Source organism: Citrus clementina, unplaced genomic scaffold, assembly GCF_000493195.1.
Source record: "Citrus clementina cultivar Clemenules unplaced genomic scaffold, Citrus_clementina_v1.0 scaffold_3, whole genome shotgun sequence".
Taxonomy (NCBI): Eukaryota; Viridiplantae; Streptophyta; class Magnoliopsida; order Sapindales; family Rutaceae; genus Citrus; species Citrus x clementina.
The window spans coordinates 3,899,662-3,915,318 of record NW_006262339.1 but is presented as its reverse complement, the minus strand read 5'-3'; the positions used below and the strand labels follow the sequence as shown (position 1 = coordinate 3,915,318).

General features: G+C 37.2%; 2 protein-coding genes and 1 pseudogene across 4 annotated transcripts; all 3 read right to left on the bottom strand.

The window, feature by feature from the left end:
- Positions 1–76: 76 nt before the first annotated feature.
- On the bottom strand, positions 77–5,497 carry LOC18048638 (probable Ufm1-specific protease). Its single transcript, XM_024187810.1, is given in 14 exon segments — positions 77–617; positions 789–891; positions 1,054–1,165; positions 1,427–1,515; positions 2,330–2,406; positions 2,496–2,543; positions 2,686–2,808; positions 3,301–3,391; positions 3,717–3,892; positions 4,019–4,106; positions 4,258–4,418; positions 4,421–4,522; positions 4,766–5,122; positions 5,217–5,497. Coding segments are annotated over 14 exon segments (1,926 nt in total). The 5' UTR covers positions 5,386–5,497; the 3' UTR covers positions 77–387.
- Positions 5,498–5,984: 487 nt separating this feature from the next.
- LOC18048637 lies at positions 5,985–7,049 on the bottom strand (annotated as a pseudogene).
- Positions 7,050–9,996: 2,947 nt separating this feature from the next.
- LOC18048636 (protein STICHEL-like 2) lies at positions 9,997–14,742 on the bottom strand. 3 transcript variants are annotated; one of them, XR_002906752.1, is made up of 8 exons: positions 13,039–14,742; positions 12,728–12,947; positions 12,262–12,444; positions 11,889–12,107; positions 11,079–11,790; positions 10,675–10,732; positions 10,116–10,277; positions 9,997–10,010 (listed from the first exon to the last, which is right to left on the bottom strand). XR_002906752.1 is itself a non-coding variant. In XM_024189824.1 (7 exons), the coding sequence occupies exons 1-7, from the start codon at positions 14,629–14,631 to the stop codon at positions 10,203–10,205; spliced, it is 3,060 nt and encodes a 1,019-aa protein (XP_024045592.1). In that variant the 5' UTR covers positions 14,632–14,742; the 3' UTR covers positions 9,997–10,202. The 3 variants fall into 3 exon arrangements, 2 of the variants coding, with proteins under 2 accessions (XP_024045592.1, XP_024045593.1); XM_024189824.1 differs by having other exon boundaries at positions 9,997–10,277; XM_024189825.1 differs by lacking the exons at positions 9,997–10,010; positions 10,116–10,277 and having other exon boundaries at positions 10,677–10,732; positions 11,079–11,117; positions 11,213–11,790.
- Positions 14,743–15,657: the final 915 nt, after the last annotated feature.

The window sequence follows — 15,657 nt, the reverse complement described above, 5'->3', positions numbered from 1 at the left end:
ACGTGACTTGCCCAATCGTTTTTCCATTAACTGGATTGCTGAGAACAATTGCAGCATATTTTTTAAATCTTGCAAATTGAAATTCCATGACATTAGACGGTGGCTACTGGTACATTGAAATGATGGAAATATTTAATCTCATCAAGGATCGCTGATGAGAGTGTTTAGCAACTTCCATTCCAAGGTTAGGAGGATTATCACCGTCGGTCATTTAACAAACACCGACATTCTCCAAAAATAAAAGAAGCAACCTGATATTACTCCCGGTACGTTCTTCTACATTTCACTTTTTTCCATCACATGTTTCCAACCAAAAAGCTAGCATTTCAATTTGAATGAAAGAATTAAAAACGCAGTCACACCCCTCGCTTATAATCCGAGCATCGACTACACCATGCTGGGCCTCTGCGGAAGCAGAAGGTTATAAAATTTATCATGCAAAAAGAAATTCTTTCCCTTGCTATCAACAGCTTTCTTCCACCCACACCATCCTCCATTTACAATTTTCTTGTGCTCATCATTGCCTGTATAGTGAGGATCAAGAATGAGAAATGCACAATCTCCGCTGGCTTCATTGTAATCAACTCCTAAAAGTGTGTATGCAAGAACACCACCACCTGCAATCATTTACCAAGATATTATTCCAAAGAGTTATAGACATTATTATTAAGTGTATATGAACATCAGTGCTACAATATATTTGTAAATTTTGGGTTATTATCATTATCAGAGAAAGCTGTAAATACATGCCAAATAATAGGAAGACAAACATTATTTGTACAACTGACCAATCATAATGGGCGTCCCTTGACTCTCAAAGTGCAAGGCCAGCTCTCGACATTTTTCAGGGAGCTCAGCTCCAGATCTGACATTTAAGACTTTGCAACTAACCTGCTCAATCACCAACTTAATCCTGTTAAATCACAAAAGCATTTTACAGCAAGATTACGCAAGTCTTAAAATTATTTTCAGATATAAATTGGCGTTTCACTTTTTCACCTCATTCTCTAGTCCCTGTGCAATATGATTTCAGAGATGGATAGGCATACTTACACCCAGAAGTTTATCCAAAACAAAGCTCAACTCAATGGCACCAATCCATTCACGCGAACCAACAAAAGAAGGATCCTTATCACCAATATCTACAAGTGCCTGCTGTATTTCCCTGAAAGAAAACACTTTGTCAAATCAAATCACATGATGTTGATACCACAAAAATGAAACGTATTCATTTTAAATCTGCATGACTATAACATGCATTAGAAGAAAGCATGAAGAAAGATACAAAAGACTGATTTGCATATAATTTATACATATCAAAAGAATCACAGTTTGTTGCAGTGGGCTAGACTGTCAAATAACAGCAGAAGAAAATTGGGAAGATAGAAGAAAAAAAGACCTTAGCAAGCTCTAGGTGCTCACGTACCTATGTGACGGAACATCTACAGAGGTGTAATGTTGGAGCCTAAACCATGAAATGATAGTCTGGAGAGAGCGGTATGCACAACCCCAGCCCTAGGAAGTGATATATAAATGAATTAGCAGTAGAAATCCCAATATAAACGGCAATCATGGCAAAATTCGTTTGCAATTTTGTATCTCAATTTCAATCAAAACAGAAATCCCAAACAAATGTAATAGCCGATACAAGATTATACAAACAAAAATAACCCCGAATTTTAACCAATTAGAGCCCTCCATTAGCCAGGAAAATCCACTTCATTGCTTGCGCATAATAAAAACAGGTGAATCCAGAAAAAATAATGTAGAACAGCTCAGTGTCTCTGTGGTTTTACTATCTCGTTGGCACACACCGATTACTAGTCAAAGAATTTTGGATTTAATATTAATTTGGAGAGGGTTGAGATCTTAGTTTTCAATTCTGCAAACAGATTGGTGGAATGGATAATTTCCTATAGGGGTAATTAGGGTTCTGAACTTACGATGCATACATCACAGAGTATGGTTTGCATAAGAATAAGTAATAATTTAAAGCAAAACAAAGATGGTTATACCACACAAGGGAAAAAGTTGACCATTTAAACATCCACGACAAAGCACTCATAATTTTCAAATTTTTGTGTTTCACAAGTGCCAAATGCACAATACAAGATAAAGCTTCTACTATGAGTTGACGACGTAGAGATCGTAGATTGGAGACGCGACGGGAGAACGTAGTGAGGTCGGCTGCTCCGCTCGTCAGTCAAGAGTATAATAATTAGCACATGCATCAAGCAATCAAGATTCAATTTATTGAATCTAAAGCTGTGAAAGATTAAAAACGATGTTAAAACATTCTACTACTGAAGCGAAAGAGAAATTCCCATACCGAATCATCAAAGCCATCTTGAAGATAATGATAATACTCATAAGAACCTTGAACCAGAGAGGCAGAGCCCCCAGTGACTGGAAGAAAATGTCATATTTCAGTCAAACAACTGCCAAGAGGAAGCCAACAAAAGACAAAAGAAATAATAACAATTGTGGTCACTAACCCCCACTGCTTGGGATCCCAATATGTACATCTTTAAGCAACACAGAGCCTGATGTACCACAGGAATATGCCAAAAAAGTTAGTATACACAAACACGATTCCCTTCACCAAGTGATTGCCAACAATCAGCTCTTGTCGCTTGGTATCAAAGGGCGAGTAAAGTGTTGCATAAATAAAGATGAAAGAATTACCTTTTTGTGGAGAAACACTATTCGAACTATCCTTAGTAGACGGAACCAGGGTATTAGCAATTCTCAAGAGGGGACGATCAAAAGGTAATCCCAGCCTCGAGTGTAAGGATTTTCTAACATCAACTGTGAAAATAGAGAAGATTCAGAAATCACATTTCTTGCCAATCAATTATCAAGAGTACGTCAAACTATAATTCTAATTAGATCACCAGTCCTTATCCAAAACAGACCACTCACAAACAAAAAACTCAGCAATGTCCTGAGAATTGTTACTATCAGACATGTTATGAGAAAAGGTATTTCATTTATATCTTATATGGAAGAAATCACCTGACCATATTATCCTAATTATTTAACAGGATGGGGGGACAAATATCACTCAGCAATAAAATCAAAATTATGAGAATTTTGGATTCCTCTTTCTACTACATGAAGAGGAAAAGCAAAGAAATCCAAACAAAAACAATAAGAGCCAAATATGTTAATTATTTCGGTTGGCTGAACTAGACATCCCAGAGAACAAGTTACCTTGAGGCCAAAATATCTTACATTTTCCAGTCACAAAGAGCACGCAAGAAAGAATACTTTCATGCTTTATGCAAAAAGTTCAATTACCTTGCTTCATTTCTGTCTCCCCATAACTAAGTTCATAGATAACAGTTATTGGTTGCAATACTCCAGGTGGACTAAAGTGGAAAGGTCGCAGCTGTAAATGCAATAAAATCTCAAGTAAGGAGCAGAAAAACATTTGTTAGATATAATTTCTAGGGAGGCTACTTATGTTTTTATAGCAATAAAAATATCATATTTCTTTCTCTCAACGACCAATGTTTATCAAAGTAGCAATTGGAAAAAGTGATGCTAGAAGGGCATCTTGCAAGCATTATTGCAGCATAGAAATAACATATTTATTTCTCTTAACAAGCATTCTATTTAATTATGGCTTACATAAGGCGTTGTTCGCTAAAAAGGTCTACTTGTGAAGGTGAGTGTTGAGGACAGTACTACAAATACACTCAAAGGTAACATACCTGAGGATGCTGAGTTAGGAGGTAGGGCACGATTGCCTTCTTCATTGTATTTAATTGGTCAACTAAACCAGGGACTACTAACTTAGAAAGAGCATATATCAACGGAAGCCTCTTGGTTGCATAACAAATCACATCTAGCTTCAAATCCACTACCAAAAGTCTGGCATCTTCCAAAGCTGAAAGCATAAAGTTCAATTTCCACCAAAAGAATTATAGACGTAACCCTAAAACCGAATCTAACAAAAAATCATCAATTCACCAAATATTAAAAAGTGCTACCATATCAATAAACAACTAAGTACCTGGGTAATATTCAGCAATAGGTGCAGTGGATTTTGTAGGCTTCTGTGATGTATTAAGCAGAACACTTACTTGAATTTTATCTGCATTCTAAGCAAAAAAGCTTATCAGAAAAATACAAAAACTAATATCCATCATGATAGATGACACAGGAAGCATTACTAAAAAAAAAAAAAAAAAAAAAAAAGTTCAATATCACCCAAATATCATGCCACGATATATATCATAAGCTATTTCTTACCTCTGCAGAAAAGATCGCAGGGGCAGATATGTTTTGCAAACAAAAGTGTGCACATGATAAAACTTTAGGGTCATCTTCATCAGCTTCACCCACAAGCTGGATATTGGAAAGATCGGGGTCAAAGTCCAAATCTTTACCAGGAAAAAGAACAGGTAGAGGCACTCTGCAGAGACTTGGCTTAGCGATTCAACCACGTAAGCAATTTGGGCATCTTTGAGCTTGGTAGCAACTGATTCAATGGCATGCGAATACCTTTTCTCTGCATCTGAGAGACAATACCAGTGACACCCATGAAATTAAATATTTGAAAAAATTGTCAGCCGTACTGCAAGCACATACAGATTTGAGAAAATTAATTGACTAAATTATTCCTCTTTCTTCCTGGGGTTAATTCCTCACTATTTGAAAGTCCTTAAGTCAAATGCAAAACTAAAAATTTCTTAAAGAATTACAAGTTTTAAACACATTGAAAAGCAAGTCAAGGGAAAAAAAAAATCACAGAACTCACCAGAGGGATTATTAGCAGGATAATAAAAAGGCAGCTTAATTGGAAGTTCGCATCGAATTAAACAGCCTCTCTCCCAAACAAACTTCTCCGGATTATCATCGTACAAAACATAATCAACAGTTTCAATACTCGTCGAATTTTCCAATCTCGAGACAAAAAACTTAATATCAGCACCAAGAGAATCCGCAACTGCGCCAATTGTAACGGTATCAGGCATTTCAGCTTCACCAGATAAAAGCCTTCGCAATCTGCGGGCTGCATCAATAGCCTCCCTCGCGTTTTTCTCAGCGTCCGCGGTTTTGATAATTAAAGCTCCGATTATGTAAAATCCTTTTAATAATAATGTCTGGAGATCATCTGCTCAAATTATTTAACACATCAAAGAAACGGCAAATGGTTTTCCGTAAATCAGTTATCTCGGGAAACAAACGGAAAGAATTTAAATATTCACCTGACTCTTTGTCGTAATCCGCAGAGGAAGAGTTGTCGTGGATGCATCTAACGGTGGATACGACAGTGAGTGGCGGAAAAAAAGGGGATCCGATCAGCCACTGGAGACCCGAGTTGGCGAGCACGAGCTTCGGGCAAAGTATTCGTATGGTTATTGAGTCGTCGTTCATTATGATCTCTGTTACTGTCCTTGAACTGCCCTCCAACTCTCAGGCTCGGTTACCTGTATCTCTCCTGTGCAAGAAGAACAGACATGCTCAAGACTGGACAGAGACTGAAAACTTAAACAGTTTGGACCGGTTTTGGGAATTGGCCCAATGGCTATGTTGGTATATTCTAGAGACAATATGGCTACCCTTATCACCCCATCTAAATACTTAATAGCCCCACATTTAAATTTGCAAAACTTTCCTCGAGGAAAATTACATAAAAGACAACCATAAATATAATTTATCAGAATTTTGAAGAAAGTTGCAGCTACGATCAGTAACGTTTATGAAAAAATTTGATCCGAATCGTTCATGATAGAAATTTCACATAATTTCATACAGTTTTGATTATAAAGAACTAATTGCTCATTCGTGCAGAAAATGAAAGAATAATCAAGCACAGCACAAGGGCTTCGAACAGTACTAACTAATCCAACATTAACATTCCGGAAACGAATCCAACATTATCAAAAGCATAAAAACGGCAAAACCTAAATCCCGATTAAAGCGAACAAAAAGCAGACACAGCGGATTTCCTACTGCCTATAGTGAGGAGGCTTCTAAGGACCTTCAGCAGGGACGCGAATGCAAGCAGCTTGCTCAGGAGTGAGCTTCCTAAATTTATCTCCAGGCTTCCCAAGATGAAGTGCTGCAGCCTTTCATCCAGATGCTTCGGCACCACGTACTCCTTCGTCCCGTATTTGCCTGTTCCCTTCTCCTTCCATAGCGCTCAAGCCAAGCAATCACCTGGTTTGTGAATGAGCATGACATAACAAAGCTGGGGTGCCCAGTTGGACATCCCAAATTCATGAGAAGTCTCTCAGCTAGAATAATGATGCCCCTTCTCGTCTGAGGGAACACCCAAGGGTCAGTCTGAGGCTTGATTGTGATCCGTTTAATACCACGGTAAGCTTCCAGATCAAGCATGTCGATCTCGTTATCGAAATGGCCAATGTTACACACAATCGCAGCATTCTTCATCTGCTTCATGTGACGAACCATGATAATGTCCGCGTTCTCAGTGGTGGTGACAAAGAGACCAGCTTCAGAGACAACATCTTCCCGGGTTAGGACCGGAATGCCTTCCGTTAGAGCTTGAAGAGCACAAATTAGATCGATTTCAGTCCCCATCACACGGGCACCGACCGCCTTGAGAGCAGCAGCACAGCCCCTTCCAACATCTCCATGCCCGCAGTCAACAGCAATCTTACCAGCAATCGTGATATCAGTGGCCCTCATGAGACCATCAGGAAGCGAGTGTCGGAATCCATACAAGTTATCAAACAGCACTAACATCACAGGAGAGCATCAGAACCTTATTTCGTGAACTACTTCGTTGTAGAAATTAATAATAGAGCTACCAATAGGAAATCCATTTCCAAGGTCCAAAGAAACTTAGCCTTCAACACTCAGCCTCACAGTTGGCCTTGTTTTGGCAAGTTCTTCATAAACAAAAATAACATTCCAAGTATTTTAACAAATGCCGAACAGAAGCTCCCTACTATAGTTGCTACACGCGTGGTGGTCTCCTCCGAAAACAAAAGGGTGCCATTAGCCTGCATTTGATACAATCTCTTAACCCCCATGGTGGTCTCCTCCGAAACACTAACAAGCATCTCCTTCATTCCCCCTTTTCACAAGCCCTCTGGGGTCCACCATCTTCTCGGTCCGCTCATACTCCTCCGCAGAATTTTGACTTCGGCGAGTATGATTTCGAGACGGCCGAAGTCGGCTTGCGAGAATTTCCTTCACTTTGTAGTCGCGACCGGTTTCGGCCCTCGACATCGTGACCGTCATTCTCGTCTCCTTGCTGTTGGTTTTTGGTTGAACGAATGTAGAGAACGACTGTAGCAAATTGAGGGAAAGAATACGAGTATGTATTGCAGGAAAAGTTTATAAGTTTGACTTTCAGTGCACGTTGTACGAGGAGTGATAAGTAAGTAAGGATACAAGAATGAGAGAAAACCGATAGAAACTACAACACATCCTACCGTTTTGTTTCCTCTCTTTCTTCTCTCAGTTTTTTTTTTTCCTGTCTCAGCACAATCTTTTTTCCCTCAGTTTTCTCTCATTCTTCTTTATCTAACGTATATTCATAGAAAACAAAAAATTATTTTAATCCAACATTTATAATCTTATGCTGCAAATATCACTATTCTCCTCCAATAACCAAAAATGCCAAATAATATTTTTTTTTAAGAGAGAAAGTAATATTTTCATTCATTCGACTCTGTGAATAAGTACAAAAATTAGGTTAGAATATCATTCACCCAATAAACAAAAACATTTAGTTCTAGAGCTAGCTTTGCAAGTGAGTGAGCTACACTATTACAATTTCTTGGAGTATATTGCACTTTAACATGCTTTAACCTTTTGATCTGGTCCTGAACCTCTTCTACAACCCAAAATATCTCAGTTCTTGTGCTTTTTCTATAAGACATTAAGCTCACAATCTCTTGCAAATCAGATTCCATAATCACTGGAATGCAACCAGCATGCTCTACTATCTCCAACTCGAACTAAGTTGCTTCAACTTTTGCATAATCCACTTCATCCAAAAATTTTGTGGTCTTCATAGCTGCTGCTACAACCTTGCCCTTTGAATTCCTTATGACAATTCTCAATCCAATTCTTTGTTGATCAATCTTCACTGCTCCATCTACGTTACCCTTGAACCAGCCTGCTGGGGGAGGTTTCCACCTCTTTTGGATAGCATCTTCATGTCTTGGGCTTTCTTGCATTAGTGGCATTTGGATTCTTTTGTAAGCTTGCACAACAGCTTCTACTACCATAATTGATGATTGGGAATATGCTCTTTTGCTTTTGAAAATGAGGAGATTCCTTAATTGCCAAATACTCCAGCACAGTGCAACCATCAACTCCATTTTTAGCCTTGTTCCTTCTCCTCGTCATAGCTTGAAATAAATTGTATACATCCTTGTTTTTACAAAGCCCGATGTCTTCTTTAAAACAAGTCAACTGCCATATTTTTTTAGAGGTCTTACACGCAAAAAGAGTATGAAATATGGACTCTCTCATTCTATTGCACCTCTGGCACTGAAGGGATCAGGGGATTGCACCACCTTCCTCTTCCATAAGTTCTCCCCAGTTGGCAACAAGTTATTAGCTGCTCTCCACATTAAAATTTTTACTTTTTCTGGAATTTAAAGGTACCAGATAGAGTTCCAAGAATTCTGCTTCTCCTCTAAACAGCTAGCCATGTCTGGGGTTTTCATCTTTAACGCCAATTGATAGCCACTCTTCACCGAGTACTTCCCCTTCTTGTCATAGTGCCACACTACTTGATCTGGTTTTGGTTGCCTTGGGAGAGGTATTTTTGTAATCTGCTCTGCATCAACTCTCAAAAAGTGTTGTTGTATCAGCTCTTCATTCTATTCATGCTTTTCATTTATGAGCTCCGAAACAACTCTAAAAAGCGCCAAATGTTAATCGTCTAATTTCTCCTCCGCTTTCATGTGAAATGATTAATATTTGGTTTTTTTAAGAGGTTTTTCGGTTCGGTTAAATGTTATATTGTTAATGTAATTGTTTTCAATAGGAATAATCATCAAATGATTTCTAGAAATTAAGAATTAAATAAAGATGTTTTTCTTGTTAGTTATCGGCCCCTCTTAAGTAAGAATAGCAATTGTGCCCATAAATCTGTCCAAACCCACCTGTCAAAATCTGCCCGCTATAAATAATTTTACAGGTTGCGGGCGGGTTTAGTATTATAAATTGAAATCTGCACTTAAATGTAGGTGGGTTTGGGTTTAGTTTAATATCTTATGGATACCCGAATGGATATCCGCTAAACTCATAATGTTTTTTTAAATATTTTTAATTTAATTTAATTGAAAAAATTTAAACCTAAAAATATATAAAGAAAATAATGCAATTATGCAAAATGTCAAATAACCAAAGTGTATTTGTATAAACTATTTTTCTTTAATTTAATGCATGAATTATTTTATTATTATAATTTTGTCTTCATATTAATATTTGAAAAGTATTATTCTTTAAAAAATATTAATTTTAATCATTATTATAAGCATCATGTTGGATGAGTGCTAATGATTGTGAATGAAATGAAAATCTTTTCTTGAAACTCTTGTTGAATGATAAAATAAAATAAATTGTTATTTTTATATGCTAATTTGTGATTTTTTTAATAGATTTGTGTATTTTAAATTCAAATTTAAAATTTTATATTAAATTGATATTAAAATTTTAATTTTTTATTTACATTAATTAAATTTAAAATTAAGTATGTTACATAAAATTTAAAATTATTATTATAAATTTATATATTAAACATTTATAATTTTAAATGTACAAACCCACAGGGTACCTATTGCCATCCCTACTCCGAGGAAAAATTCTTTAGCTCCACCCCCACCACTGAATCAAATCACTGTAATTCATGCATTCAAAAGAATCCATTCCGCGGCTCCTGCACAAAGTTCAACACCAGTGCAGTGAACTGATACGATGACACCCAGTTAAAAGATCAGTTTCCTATGCTTGGGCAAAACAAATACGGTCAAAACTTTGCTTTCAAACTCTGCCGTGTTAGGAATCATGATCTATAAAATCATAAAAATCGATTTAAACGCTGTACATTTTAGAATTACAATAATCCCAGTGTCTGACTTTGATGAGACAAATAGTATTCTGCAGCCTTTACTTACAAAAATGCAAAATATTTCATCATTATATCTGAAGCTTCAGCTTCAGAAGAGCGATCAAAAAGTTTGCCACCATCTTGTAAGGAAGAGCTATTCGGCATTAGTACAGGGAAGAATGCAGTCCATTATGTTCGACCTTTTTCTTTGATGGGCCATCTGCCCTGCCTGCAGCATTTAAAAAAAAAAAAAAAAAACTCGTGTCAAAATTGAACATAGTTGAAAATTCACAATCTAAATATGTAATTTCAAAGTGGAATAATTCTATCCCGATCCTTCCCTAAGCTCTAGGTGATGTACGCAGTCTGTTAATTAGATTGCTTTCAACTGCCTACATTCCACATTTGCCAGTGAGCAAAACCCTAAATACATAATCTGCACAAAACACCTCCTTGACCTTGAGGCAAACAATTGAGATCAACAGAAATTAGAAAAGCAAGGTTTTCCTCAAGGTGCAGAAGACAAATGAAACCGTCAACTAACATCAGCATTCAGCCAGCACACGCTGATCTTCACATTGTGCATTTGTTCTCTTTTCTCGTTAATTTAAAACCATATTCATTACCTTTTTTAAGGGAAATGTTGGGGTTCTCCAGCAAAGCACATCTGAATTCTCTTGTGGTCTGCCAAAAGAAGAAAATAAATTACAAGGGCAAAAAAATCTAATTTGAAAATCAGCTGTCACTTCTACCAAATTCATTTCATCAATAGTGAATATATGCCAAAAAGGGAACAAGTGCTTAATATTAGATTGATCAGCAACAAGGAAAAAAAAGAGCTTGAAAAAAGCTTTTTCTCATGAAGTTCAAACTTTAGTACATGATTTCTTTACTGTGCACAAACTACTGTGTCTATGTACCACGTCAAAAGTGCACATGAAGTCAGCTTGTGTTAACATATTGCACTAGCATAAGTGCGTTCACTATGTCTTAAGCAAACAAAAAAGAAAAACACCATGAAACCTCTTACCCATCTTCATCTCTAACGCTGCTATGGTGATAATTTGAGCTGCCGTAGAAGACATGCGGATCATCAACAGATATATATGTATCAAAAGATGTCTTCTTGGGGATAGACAAAGCAAGCTTGTTACTTGTACAAACCATTTCAGAAGTGTCCGATGCACGTAACTTCTTTTGAAGCCTTAAAGTTCTAGGAAAGCAGCTTGGCTGAGTTTCTGGCTCTTGAGGTGATAAAACCTGGCAATAATAATCATTTCTGTTTAAAGAACTGATTTCACAACCAGCAGACCTTGATATATCATCTTGTATTGATCTATGAAATGAGACCGTCCCAGTGCTCAGTACATTTCCTTCACTACTTCTTAAAGCTCTTACCACATCTGTTTTGTGACAACAGTTATGAGACATCTGAGACCCACAATCTGAGGAACAAGTTAAAGTATGCCTGGCCCTGATCATAGGTTTTTCAGAGAAATAATCAGAATAGTCAGAATCAGTTTCACGTTCAGTGGTTGATCTAGACTGCTGCACCCAGCGTGAACAACTAAACAAGCTGAAAGATGGCTTATTTTCTTTGGCAGAGACAGGAGCACAAAGTAACCTTATTTCTACATTACAACCCAATACTGACTGGAGAGTACTTGCAATCAGTTTCCAGGATTTTTCAGCCCTAGATACATAGTCACGATGGTGGAATTCCAACTCGGCGACTGCCAGACCTGGATACAAACTAATTTCTAGTCATCACTTAGCAGGGCAGGCAAAAACCCACATAAATATTTCAGAGCACAAAATTTATTATTTACCGTATGCATACCGTGATTAACATGAAGAGAAGACAGCTTCCCTTGTTTCCTTAGGAATGTCTTGAGTGAATTTGATTGGCATAATTCTGTAGCTGTCTTCCATATTGATTCCAAAGTTCCTTTATAATCCTCCAGTGCTCCTAATTTATTTGCTTTATCACCAACACATGAACCACGGACAAGATGCTTAAAGCTGTCCCTCGGTGATATCGTGCAATGAGAATCGCCATCTATTTTCAACAACAAACAATAACAAACTTCAATAATGGAAAATTTACTTTATTCAATTATATGAAGAAAAAAGGTGGAAATGTGAGAGAAGGAGAGAAAATTCATACTAAATAAAGAAATTAATCAATTAGAAGTTACGGTAACTTATATGACCTTTGTCATGTGCATATCTCAAACACAGCTTGGAATCATTTAGATCTAAAGAAGACTCTGATGAGCTTAACTGCAGAAGAGCTACAGTGAGCCATGTGGTTTGATGCTTTGACATTCTCAATTGCTTTTCCGTTTCCGAAAGTATTTTCAAGGCACGACTCAATTTCTGCATATCTGCTTCAGCTATGAGAAAGAAAATTGCAATTCCAAACTTCAGTCAATAAATCTGTAAAAATAGTGTCTTATATATTCATATTAAAAGATCGAAACCTTTGCAGCACTAGCTGCTTTTGGAGGAAAAGATGTCAGAAACAGTCTCAGATGATAACAAGTAAAAGCTCAACCATCTTATTCTTGCGGATGTACAGTTATTAGATCAAAATTCACAGAAAACACATCTACAGATTAGACAAATGTACTTGCACACTATCCCAAGAAACGGTAAATAAATAATATAAACACTTACAAGTGTGCTTCCCAAAGAAATTTTTTCTAGCTTCAGAACAATCTTCCAGACATTTACCAGCCAGAATGTCCATAATTAGATTTGCCAGCTGAGATATAAGTTGCATAGGATCAATTTTGGACCTCATCAGTTCCCTAGCCCTTATTACTGTATTAGAAGTGTCAGAAGACAAAGCCAAATCAAGCAAATCAAGCAACTCATCATCAGAAACAATTCCAATCTGCACAAAAGAAGCAACAGGCAAGTTTCAACATCTTAAACAAGAAGAGATGACCAAAAACATAAGTAACAAGCACTTTCCAAGCACTCACGAGCTCGTAGGCCGAGGACAAGGTGATTTTTTTCCCAAGCAAACTAAGCTGATCAAGCAACATCTCTGCATCCCTAATTGAACCATTAGATTTAGCAGCAATGAAGTCTAAAGCGGCTTGATCAAAGTTTATAGCCTCTTCAACACAGATTCTCCTCAATCTGCTTGCAATATCACCATCTTTTATCTTAGGAAAGTGATATTTTTGGGATCGTGATAATGCACTTCGCGGCAGCTTATCCAACTCTGGAGTGATCATTACAAAGACGACATGTTGAGAAATGTTCTCCAGGCTATTCAAAACGGTTGCCCACGTCTCCCCATGCAACAACTGGCATTCATCAATAATAAAAATTTTGAACCGTGAAGAAAAAGGAGGGAGAAATGCACTCTTCATAAGTGATCCGACCCTATCACTCCGATTAATTCTCACAGAATCAACTTCCTTGACATCCCTGCTCCTTCCAGAAGAGAACAAAGCACATTCTCGGCAAAGACCACATGGCTTCTGGTCCTCAAGTGAGAGGCAGTTTAAAGCAGCAGCAAAGATTCTCGAAGCAGAGGTCTTGCCAGTACCACGAGGCCCATGAAACAGATAAAAGGAGGTCACCATTCCTCTAGAGATAGCACTCAACAGAGACCTAACTACTACATTTTGTCCCACCAATTCATCAAAAAAATTTGGCCTGAATTTCTGACTCAAACTCCAAGGAGTTTCTGAGTAAGTAGAAATTTCATTATTGATCAATTTGTGTCCACTGCGTCCATAATGAGCTGTCTCACCAATCTCCCCAGATAGCAATGGGTTGTCTTCTAGATCAGAAGACAGATTCGATTGTCTGGATCTTGGTGTTCTGGACCAGCAGCAGCTTAACCCACATCCATGGTGACTTTGATTGACATCAATCTCTTCATTTGCAAATAATGATCTGCTATGATTTGCCATGATCTCACTGATAGATGGGCATGGAGTGCTTACACGACTTGCACCACCATTGGCTGCTCCACATAATCTCCCTTCATTTTTGTATTGGAGTTTCCATATTGAAGCAGATTGATCTATGTCTTCCATTGACGATGATCCTACATTTGGCCCCTTGCAAAAACCTACATCCTCCATAGGCTGACTGTAAGGCATGCTGCAACACATATCAAATTCTCTATTCAAATGATTGATACAACGCCGTTCACCAAGTGATTCGTGTCCATCAACCTCTTCCTCCTTTGATTGATAATTATCTAATCTATCAACCTGCTTGATCAAATTAGGATTATCTGTGTCTATCCAGCCCAAATTCTGAAAACTCATAAACTTGGAATTATCCAAACCACAATGCAGTTCCAAATCATCATCTTTTTCTTTCTTCAGTCCATTGATACTTAAACTTTCTGATTCAAACAGTCCTTCTTTAGAACCATTTTCAAACCTTAAAGAAATCCCATTACTTGAATTTGTTTCCCAATTCACGTTGTCAAGCAAAGCAGAGAATTTGCTCATAGAATTAGTTGACGGATCCCTCAATGACCTCACTCTTCTGAGTGCAATGAGAGTTCTCGAGATAGGAATATCAACAGAATGCCGCCGTCCTTCCATTATTTTCAGGCAAGAAAAAAAAAGAAGGTAAAATATCAAGAACTAGTCAGCTTTGTTATTTTTTCTCTAGTTCAATATCAAACTTCAGGGTATGGAAGGAAAAACACCATCTTTAACCTGAAAGAAGAAATAAATAGATAGAGTCATCAACCCATCAGTAAAAATTCTGAGGAAAAAAAAAGTATATGACAGTGTAATCAAATAGCGAAACTGACAATCAAAAGGAAAGAAGGAAAACAAAAGAGCCAAATTTCTATTATTAGTAGTCACAGAAATTTAAAAAAGTTTTGCTACATTTGCCATTCAGTCCTGAGAAGCATAGGTTGCAACTTCTTACATTTCAGGAAATGGAACAAATAAAAATAAAATCACATAAAAATTCTTAGTTTCACCAAATTCAATGTTTTGATCACAAAATATGATAAATGAGCATCTTTCTTCATTTAACTTACAATGTAGCGTTTTTCATGACAAAAGCATACCTTCAAAAAATAATAAAATAAAATAAAGCAAAGAAACGTTCGTCACAGAATCCCAAAGAGCCATTACAGTAACAAACACTCGCGAAGAAGACAAAACACACATAAACAGTATTAAACAATGCCCGTATTTGTTCACACAGCTCAAAGTCAGAGAGCTAACTAAACAAGGCTTTGCCTATCAGATAGAAAACCAACTGTTACATTCTAGAGAGAATCAAGGGAAAAAAAAAATTCAAAACTTTTAACTTAGAATACAAGCGAGAAAGAAACGAAGAATGTAAAAACGACAAAGTTTTAAACATTCAAACCTGCAAATAAAAATAATGCTAACTGCAGACTTCGAAGTTAACGAAGTTTGAATGAGGCAGCGTAAAAGTCGGGTTAGTACAAAACCCTAGTCCTAAATTGCCGCATTGTTTTAGAATCACGTTGACGCTGTAGGTAGAATAAAGACGATGAAGATAGAGGCGGTCCTGGTGGTTACAAGTGGCAATTTAGTAAATGTCATTAATGACTGAGGTTGATGTTGCATACGGTGCCATTG

What these genes read in the sequence shown, in the direction of transcription:
- LOC18048636 (XM_024189824.1), bottom strand. Translation starts at nt 14,631, where the DNA reads ATGGAAGGACGGCGGCATTCTGTTGATATTCCTATCTCGAGAACTCTC. An exon ending in TTTCTTTGGGAAGCACACTT is followed by an intron (nt 12,445 to 12,727) that starts GTAAGTGTTTAT and finishes TCTTTCTCATAG; the next exon opens with CTGAAGCAGATATGCAGAAA. An exon ending in AGCGTTAGAGATGAAGATGG is followed by an intron (nt 10,733 to 11,078) that starts GTAAGAGGTTTC and finishes TTCTTTTGGCAG; the next exon opens with ACCACAAGAGAATTCAGATG.